The sequence below is a fragment of the Curcuma longa genome, chromosome 3 (assembly GCF_044706935.1).
Source record: "Curcuma longa cultivar G26 ecotype Majalengka, Jawa Barat chromosome 3, ITB_CL_G26_1.1, whole genome shotgun sequence".
In the NCBI taxonomy this organism is placed as follows: Eukaryota; Viridiplantae; Streptophyta; class Magnoliopsida; order Zingiberales; family Zingiberaceae; genus Curcuma; species Curcuma longa.
This window is the reverse complement of record NC_133863.1, coordinates 20688336-20698207: the sequence shown is the minus strand read 5'-3', so window position 1 is coordinate 20698207 and position 9872 is coordinate 20688336. Positions and strand designations below refer to the sequence as shown.

The window sequence follows — 9872 nt, the reverse complement described above, 5'->3', positions numbered from 1 at the left end:
ATTTAAAAATAAAGTCAAGAAAATCATAAAATTAGGATACCTCTAAATATATTTAATGTCATATCTACTAACTTTTTATAAATATTAAATGATTGAAAAACATACATAGCCGACCCCACTTAGTGGAATCAATTGATTGTTGTTGTTGGTTGTTGTAAAAACATACTCAATTGATTGTACTATATTATTTACTGTAATGTTATGTTATTCATATTATATAATTGACTACTAAGGATGAATTTGTTTTAGTTTATACATTTTATTTTTAGTAAATGAAATTTTTGGTATATAATTGACTACTAAGGAATCTACTAAACTTATTCATTCTCATCCTAAATTGTGTCTTCATACAATTGCTTCAGATAGCTAATAATTATATTTATACAATTTAAATTTAACTAGAAAAAGTAATATGATAAATATAATAATAGAAATTTTGAAAATAATAATTATTATAATTATCCATGGAAGCCAAGTTAGCATTGTTTTATCTTCACTAGCATTAGCAGGAAAGTACAAGAGCATTGTCTCACTGTCATCTGCAAGCCCAAAATCCATGGAAGCCAATAGGGAAGGTGAATTGTTTGGGCACTTCAAGCTTTGCTATTACTGCTTCATCTTCTCCTATTATTTTAGCATCCAGTATCACCAGGTAGCACATTTTCTTCTCGACAGCATACTGGCGAAAGAACAACCCAATAACATACGTAAGATCAACTACTACAAGTGCTTGACAAGTGAAGTGAGTGATCATTACCTCCACAACAAGAACATAACCATCATCTTCCTCCATGCCTTTAGGAACAAATATAGGCTCACCAATAAAAGATCGGTTCACTGCGTACCATGACTTGGCTGATCCGTCATGCAAGTTGACCTTAACTACACTGTCGAAGGGGAAACAAGGCAAGAAACTTCGCCTGCCAGAGGTCGACGCGGCATAAATGTAAGTGTTTGGTTGCCCACTGAAGGAGGGATGGATGGTAGGGAACTCTGCAGGTTTCTTCCATCTGCTTGAGAGATCGTTCATGGAGCAACTACGACAAGTCCCTTTTGCATCCAGCTCAAAGGATACCTGCAAGAGCTTTAGTTAATGGTTGTGCGGATCAAGTTATGATCGAGAGCATGGAGTACACTACCTGAACAAGGTGAGGCATCATATCTTCCTTTTCGTCGATTACGTTCATGAAGGTAGGGTCGAGTTTCCCAGTGTGCCAGTTGTATCCTGTAAAATATGAATGTTTCATGTTCACTAACTTTTTAGCAATTTCAAGTATATTTTGAGTAGTTTTTTACCAAACATTTTTTGGAAGTCGAACCACTTGTAGGAGCAAACAGAGATTTGCAGAGATATCTTCAAGTTTCCTGCTGCATCCATTTCTTCAAACGCATTGCCGACGTGAAGTGACCACCTTTGCCATGGAGCTTCGATGGGCACAAGCCAATTCCTGAGTTGGTGGGTGTGCTGGGAGAAACGAGGAAGGACGTAGATAGGAGTGGAAGGATGGGTTGGATCCACAGCCAGTGCTGCTATCATTGGGTGCAGACCTGACACTGCAAGTAAAGACCCTGTGTGCTCCTTTTTAGCATGAGCCTGGTTACATAATTGTTGGACTGATAATCAGGTTGATCGGAAAGTCACCGTGGATATCGAGCTTGATGCGGTTTCCGAAGAGAACGTAGTGGGTGTCGGTCAAGGCCCAGTCATGGATCATCAGGTGATCAGGGATGGTGAACTCCCTCTTCTCCTTTACCTCAAAGTTCTCGTCCAATTCTAACAAATTAACAAAATAAACATCCATTCAGCCATATCACAAGTACTCATTTGACAACATTAATATTATATAAACCCAAAACACATTAGAAAGACAAAGATCCATCTATTTTGTGAATTTTGTCACTTTTATAATTTGTTCCACAGTAATATATATATATATATATATATATATAATTCCGAATTTTGTACATTATAAGGTACCAAAATTCGGAGTTAGAAGGTGGCAAAGAATGAGTCTGAGAGTCGAAATTATCCAAGGTAGCAATAGAAGTCAAAGATATCAAGTGGCATAGATGCTAAGGTTTTAGCATTTTGGAAAAAGTGGGATAGAAAACATCTAAAGTGAGGTCTGAGTTGAAGATGTTTGATGTGGTTGAAGTTAGAGAAGCATAGAGCCTCACCAGGATGCGAGATACTGGAGTTGATGATGTTCATGATCAGTGATGGAATGTACAACACACATGATGTTGGAAACCAGGAGATATGATGTCCAAGGTGAAATTCTAGTCAGACACTTGGAGATGGAGACCAATTACCATATATGTAGCTAGAATTGAAGACAAAGTTGAGGATACTTTAATAAGATCCAAAGTTTATGATGTCCAAGATCGAATCTAAAGAAGGAAACTTCTAAAGTGGATAGTATTTGGAGTAGAAGTTGGACTAGGAGACACTTATAATCAATTATATTAATGACCTTTAAACCATAAATTGATTAAAAAAAATGCTAGCGACTTCTAAAAAAACTGAATAATTTCTCTTGATAGTTGATTATGCTTTATCAAAATCTATGCGCATTATCATTTTTCTTGTTCATATAAGATTATTGCCTTTGAATAAGTCTAGTGCTAGAGATATAGAAATACATTTGGAGTCAATAATGTTAGATTTGAACTATAGTTAAAGATGTCCAAGGTAGAGACACCTAGAGTCAAGGAAGTCTAGGGATATAATTAGGTTAGAGATGTCTTGCTTGGAGCCATGGAGTTATCAAGGTCTATACAATTACGTTTGAGATGCGAACAAAGTATCAGATGCTTGGAGCCATTATGCTCCAATGATTGAGTTGGAGTAAAAGACACTTGGTGTCTATAACAGATATGATATTGGAGGTGGAGATATGCTTGGAGTTGCAGAACAACCTTAAAGTTGGAGTAAAACATATCAAGAACTAAAAAATCATGATTGATGTCTTCTGAGGCAAGGCTAGAGTCAAAATATATATAAAATCATAGGCACTTAGAATTTATGACTATCATGATTGGAAATGGAATTAAATATATAAATTGATGGCATTTAAGGTTAGAGTTTGAATTGAAGGAATTGATAACACTTTAGATGAGGGCATCCAAGCTTGGCAGTTGGCATTAGTGACGTCCAAGGTTAAGTTGGAGATACACAATGTTAGAAATGAATTTGGCATCGCTAATATCAAGTTCCAGGCTAGACGAGGAGATATTAAAAGATGGAAAAGCTTGGTGTTGAACACGCCTAAGTTTAAATTTAGAGTCAAAGGATTCAAATTAATTAGAAAGTATAATGGACTTGATGACATCCAAGGTTGGAGTTGATGCCAAAAACATCCAATGTCAAAAATGCTTGATGTTGATTAAACTCAAGGTCAAAACTAGATTTGGATATGGACGGAGCCGATAATGTCAAAGGGAATGATTAGAGTAGTGACAAGGGCCCTCTCAAAGTCAATGATTCCTAAGGAAAGTGTTCGAGTGTCATAATGCACAACAATTTCTCTTCATGTCACCAACAATGCCTAGATTTTTTTTAACATTCAAAGATAGGACAAAGCATTGTGTTGTCCAACCAAATATTTTTGCCCATAGCACTGATGATGAGCTTCTTCAAGTTGGAGATATCCAACAAAAGTAATGTTTGGAATTGAAGATATTAGCCCCCGAGGCATAACTGAGTTGGTTACGACGCAGCAGACTTGCAGAAGAGGGCAAGGGTTCGAATCCTGGCGAAGCCAGGCAATACCCTCCTGCGTCGTGACCAACTACAGTTTCTTGATTTACCTCCTCACAAATGATCGTGGGGCCGATCGTGTGGGGCCGCTAAGGTGGCGGATTCCACCTTTTGCAGAAGAATTGAAGATATTAAGTTCTAAATTGGCTTTCCATAGCAATCAAAGATGCAGAGCTTTAGATGGTGATGCATTTACCTTGTACCATCATCAAGAGTAGACCTTCAGGGGAGCTCATCACCCTTCCCTCAGGCCAATGATGGACACTTGAGGTCATTGTGCTTCCTTAACACATTATTGTGTGGGTAAATTGTTGTCATCATGATGCATGGATCAATCTGCATGAGCATCCTAAGGTGTATGTGTCTGCTCAAGTCTAAAGATGGGCATACCAATCCTTAAAGATGGGCATACCAATCCTTAAATCATTGCATGTGTGTGGACTTATGGTCTATGTGTTTCATTATTTTTTTTAGGGTCTGTGATCACGGGGTGTCCCCACACCACATTGGATGTGAGACAATCCTCGTTAGGGTTGGAGCAACTAGGTTAACCTTGATAAGGCATTATCCATGAGTTTATGAGTCCTCCCTGTGTGGATCAACTGAGATCTTTATGCTGAGGTTTCATTTGATACTAAGTCTAGCATATATAGACAAGTGGATCCCAAGTACTCTGATTTAACTAGATCCTTATCCCCATCAAAAAATTAAAGGCTAAGGTCAGTTTACTAATTTTTTGACATTAATTCTTAAAGAACCAAAATGTGTTATCAAAATTGGAATAAATCAATCTATCATTCAACTGTTACATCAAGAATCAAAAACCAAATTAGGCTTGTTTAGTCTTGGGTTAAATTCGGAGTTAACTAAATTTTTGTTTTTGTTCAACAGGAAGAATTAGAAATCAATTATGCCTTTAGTTCAACTTAGTCCCAGGTTTAGAAACATTGATACATCAAAGTCCTAGTAACATTACCAACCTTGGTCTAAAAGGGAGCTAGATCCAATAGGATTTCAGCTAAAGGTAGATATTTTAATTTGTATAATGACACTATTGAGAAGGGGTTTAAGTTTGTCACTAGCTCCTGTCCTGAATAGGAAATAGTTCGGATTCAATGTAGCATGCGGACATCCTGTGGCCAATGTAGCATGTGGTAATCCTCATTATTAGTCTCACAGGTGTTTGATGTTTGACTAAGTGAGCTTTAAGTAAGTGATTTATATTTAACAGTTGTTTGAATGTGCAAATTGTCTTAGGTTTGATGGATTCAAGCTGTTGATGGACATGGCACTTCGAGCATCAAGATGTTAATAACTTTGGGACCCTGAAGGAAGCCATTAAGCTTGAAAATTGGAGCGCAAAGATTACAAGCTGCTTTATTGTTGAAATTAGGGTATTGTATTTGAATATGTTGTTGTAATCTAGACAAAGTTTGTAGTTACCTAGGAAACTCTTTTAATTTCTGAAAGTTGACTAGTTAATTTAACTAGGATTTCACCTTAAAAAAAAATGATAATCCCAGTAGCCACATCTTTGGGGGTGATCGGCCCGGTCCCACGGAAGTTTCCCACCGACCACCAGGGTAAATCGGGAAGCACATACGGCGGCCAATCCAGATGCCTAGATCGGCCCGGTCCCACGGAAGTTTCCCACCGACCACCAGGGTAAATCGATTTCACCTTCAAAAGACCTTATACATGGAGGCGTGTTAATAGGGAGAGATGAAGGAATGCAATGGGGCTGGAAAAGATTAGTTCGAGTTAAATTATTCCTTTCCTATAAATTGAGATTTCAAAATGAAGGAACGCACTGCATCTCACTTGTATTTTTATATTTATTAGACTAATATAAGTTATTATAATATGGACAAGAAAAATATAAAGAGAAAAAAATATTGATGATCAATCTTCTTATCCAATGGAAGTTCACTTATATCAACAAGTGATGAGATGTGTTCTAATGAGAAGAACAAAAAATTATCACAATAAATTGAAGACATGCATGCTGCTAATAAAAAGGATGGAAGAAGGAGTTATTGAAAATTTTAAAAAAATGAAACTTGTTATCATAGAAAGTAATCAAAGGGAAGATAAACTTATGAGCACAGTAGACGAAGAGAAGAAAATCTCAAGAAGATGATTCGTAAAATAATTTGTAGGATATACAAATAATTTATTTTCAAAAGGATCTAATCACCTTGAGCGCCATGATAAATGATGTAAAGATTATATTACTTATGGGATTTGAAAATTTATTTAGTTATTTATAGTTTGATTAATGGTTAAGTTAATATTTACTTATGCTAATGTTAATTGTATGATATATTTTTTTAATTGAAAATTTAGTTATTTTAATATTTTTTTATTTATTTGAAATGTGTTTTTATAAAAAATAATATTGTTATGGGTTAGTACGCCTAGGTCAAGAAAGTCAAAATGTGGTCCAATTGACAATGACACAACAAAGGCAAGGTCCGATCTCGTGACCGACTAGTTTAGTTCGGTGTCCAACCTCACAGCTAACTCAGTTCATCACCTAGCTCGGCTCGATGCCCCGAACTCTAAGCCTCTCCACTCTAGAGCTCTCCACTCTAGCTCAGTGGCCGATCTCCGACTCGACCTCCTAGTCCAACCGATCGAACTCTTTCCTTTAGCTCAGTGGTCGATCTCCAACTCAACCCCCTGGTCAATCGCCCGAGCTCTCCATCTAGCTCAGTGGCCGATCTCCGACTAGACCTCCTGATCGACCGCTCGAGCTCTCCCCTCTAGTTCAGCGCTCAATCTCTGACTAGACCTCCTAGTCAACCGCTCGAGCTCTCCACTCTAGCTCAATGGTCAATCTCTGACTCAACATCCTGATCAACCGCCCGAGCTCTTCCCTATAGCTCTGTTTTCTTGTAGTGATTATTGATAAGTTATTCATTTCGGAATATTCAGTTAATCTTACTTGCAAGAATTTATACACTCTTGCGTTGCAACACAAATTCACTTAAAACTAACAATATTATGTTTTTTTATGAAAACAAATGTGATGTGGTAAGTCTTGCTTGATCCGACGTGGCGGGGCCGGTCAATATATCGCCCAACTTGGCCGGTCCCGGGGCCCACGGCCTTGGTCCCACGGTCCCCGGTCAGGGTGGGCCCGGCGAGGCAGACTGAGTCAACAGACCGTCCGACCTGGCTGGTCTCAGGGTCCATGGCCTAGGTCCCACGGTCCCCGATCAGGGTGGGCCCAACGGGGCAGAGTGAGTCAACAGATCGTCCAACCTGGTTGATCCCGAGGTCCACGATCCCCGCCCCAGAGCATGGGGTCAGGACGATCCCTGGACTTCAAACCCATTCATCCAAGAATAGTCCGTTCGCACAGACTTCCTTACCCGAGTCATGGGGCCCAACATCCTGGTCACCCCGCCGGACATCGTTGAAGACAAACCCGGGTGGATGAATCACAACGATAGGCCCTAGATCGATCAGCCCACTTGGCTCACTCATGAACATCTTCTTGCCCGGCCCGCACGGGCCTTCACCCTCTCTGCCCGGGATGGCTCGACCACCACCAGACCCGGGTATGTTCCACATTATTGGAGTGTTTCTTGGGTGACCCATCGTTTAACCCATCCTGGCTTGCTCGATCCGTTCGACTTGGCCAAGCTATTCATCTTGCCCGGCCATTCCGCTGTAACACACGGCCTACCTGTCTAAGACTCACTGTCTGTCTTGCCCGGCCAGCTCGGGCCTCTACTCCGCTTACCCGGGCCAACATGGTCTCAGCCAGTCCCGGGTCTGCCTTGCTCCCCTATGTCATTTCCCGGGTAACTCGTCACTTGGCCCATCTCAACGGACTCGACTTAGCCAGGATGTCTATCTTGCCCGGCCATCCCATTATGACATGCCGCATGCTCGGTCAATGCTCACCATGGTTGTTCTCGGGTAAGTCTCTTAGCCTGGTCCGCTCGACCATCTACTTGGTCCATTTCACCTTGATAAGCTCGGTCGTCGAGGGTCCCGGGTACCTTTATCCCACTCCGACTTAGGTCCCAGCTCAAGTCCTCCTATATCATACGGTTGCAATACCGACAAATCAGCGTGTGAACTGTCATGCAGGGGAAATGCTATCTCCGTATCTCCACGTTTCATCTCGTCCTAACTGCCATCACCCTACTTACGGTTAAACGACAAAGGTGACGTGCAACATCTCGCCGCAGAGCAGTTATAGGAGTATCGCCCCTGTCTCCTAGATACCACCCTATCGGTGCAGTTGTCAGACACATCCAGGTTTGGTCCCCTCGAATACCATCATAGCCTGCTCCCCTGCCAGATGGAATGTTCGCTCCACAGGTATATCAGTTCCCCCGTAGGTATTATCGATTCATTCCAATCTCTTGCACTCTCATTACTACTGCTACTGTTACTTCTCTTCATCGGAAAACTGACTTGAGCGTCGGAGTGGCCTGTCCGGGACCCCCGGCCAGCTAATCCGTTCGTTCATGTTGATCTCGCAGGTCCCCCTCCTACTAGGGCCCGCACAGGTTGAGGTGACATCTTCTTGACTGGTGGGTTGACTGTCGTCGATTTTTTGCCGGAACAAAATACAATGATATAAGACATAGAATGTATTTAAGATGTACATATGTATGTACCATAAAAAGTGAAGTTGGAACGAGGGAGCAGCATGTCCTCGGCGTTGCAGGTGACCATCACCAGCCTGTTCCGCTTTGGATCGATCTTGTAGTGGGCCAGCAACCTCTTGTCAGGCATCTTGAATACTCCTGCACTTTCGATCGACAAACAATAACAACGTCATCAAGATTGTGCAGGAAATATCGAAGGGAAATTAATTAAGAAAATCATTTGAGGAAGCTAAGGACGATTGTGACCTCTCAGTACAGGCTTCAGCAAGCGAGCTGCCATCTCCACCGCCACGCCGCCCAATCCACCTCCTCCTCCGTCGTCCTGCCTCCGCTCTCGCCCAACTCGGTCACACTCAAGCAGACCCGCCGGCCCCACGGTGTCCAGCGTGGCTGGATCGATCTCGTAGGGGTCGCCACCCTCCCACAGGCACATCAGCCTGCGGCCCCACCGCAGCACGCTGGTGTTGGCCACGTTCTTCATCACCTTCAGGTTCCCCAGCCGCCGGCCGCCCCGGAGCACCGAGAAGGGCCCGCGGTGCGTGAATCGCCACCGCCCCGTCGCCTCCTCCCGCTCCTCCCTCTGCGCCTCCGTCGCCACGTAGCGGGCCGAGTACCTGCACCGCCCGTCCTCGCCGAACTCGAAGGCCCGGAGGTAGCCATGGCCGTCCAGGGGGTTCACGGTCGAGCCGTGGTCGTCGGCGAACAGGCCCGGGCCCGTCAGGTAGTACGTGCCGCAGGGGAAATCGGGCGGGACGGAGCCACGGACCGGACGGAGGAGGACCGGCTCGCCCGCCTCGGAGCGCTGGGAGGTGAAGAGGAGCTGGTAGTCGCGGAAGGCCGCGGTGGGCGAGTCCGGGTCGGTAGCAGCGGCCGAGGAGACAGAAGCCGAGGTGATCCGGAAGCGGGTGGCGGCGGAAGGGATCGAGGTCAGAAGGTTGGGCGGCGGTTGCCGGCTGGGGAGGTAGTTGGGGTTGGAGTAGCGATGGGGGCGAAGTGGAGTGGGAGAGAACATGGCGTGCATGATCAGTTTCGTCTTGGTGTTTGTGCGGGGAAATCCATGAAAGATGAGTCGTCCAGTCGCAGTCTAGTAGTACACAAGTAGAGATTGAGCGCTCCTCGGATAACGTGCAGCGGAAAGATGATAAATCTCAAGTCAGTTTTATGATTCAATTTTTTTTAAGACAAATCGAAAAGTGGTTAATTTAGATATTCAGTATCTTTTATTTGATTGTGTTTTTCATTTGAAAAAAAATTATTATAAATATGTCACAATCCTACCGTTGTACTATTGTCTCGAAAATAATGATGCAGCAGGAAGATGGTTTGAGACTCGGTGCAGGCCTCCTTAAATTAATCAAACAGTCTTAATTATATATATAATTTTGTTCTCGTGTAATCTCTAATTGACTTGATAGGCTCCCCGCAAGTCTACGGGTTGTCGTCAAGTAATAAAAAATACAGGAGGAGAGGGTGTACTATTA

At 42.8% G+C, this 9872-nt stretch overlaps 1 protein-coding gene across 2 annotated transcripts; it reads right to left on the bottom strand.

Moving 5' to 3' along the window:
- Nucleotides 1–499: 499 nt before the first annotated feature.
- LOC141825359 (carotenoid cleavage dioxygenase 7, chloroplastic) lies at nucleotides 500–9425 on the bottom strand. Of its 2 annotated transcripts, none has more exons than XM_074712743.1 (7): nucleotides 8638–9425; nucleotides 8401–8529; nucleotides 1643–1774; nucleotides 1297–1569; nucleotides 1140–1225; nucleotides 758–1075; nucleotides 500–679 (listed from the first exon to the last, which is right to left on the bottom strand). In XM_074712743.1, exons 1-7 carry the CDS (start codon nucleotides 9410–9412, stop codon nucleotides 536–538), a joined length of 1857 nt encoding a protein of 618 aa, XP_074568844.1. In that variant the 5' UTR covers nucleotides 9413–9425; the 3' UTR covers nucleotides 500–535. The 2 variants fall into 2 exon arrangements, with proteins under 2 accessions (XP_074568844.1, XP_074568845.1); XM_074712744.1 differs by having other exon boundaries at nucleotides 1297–1554.
- Between the last annotated feature and the right edge of the window lie 447 nt (nucleotides 9426–9872).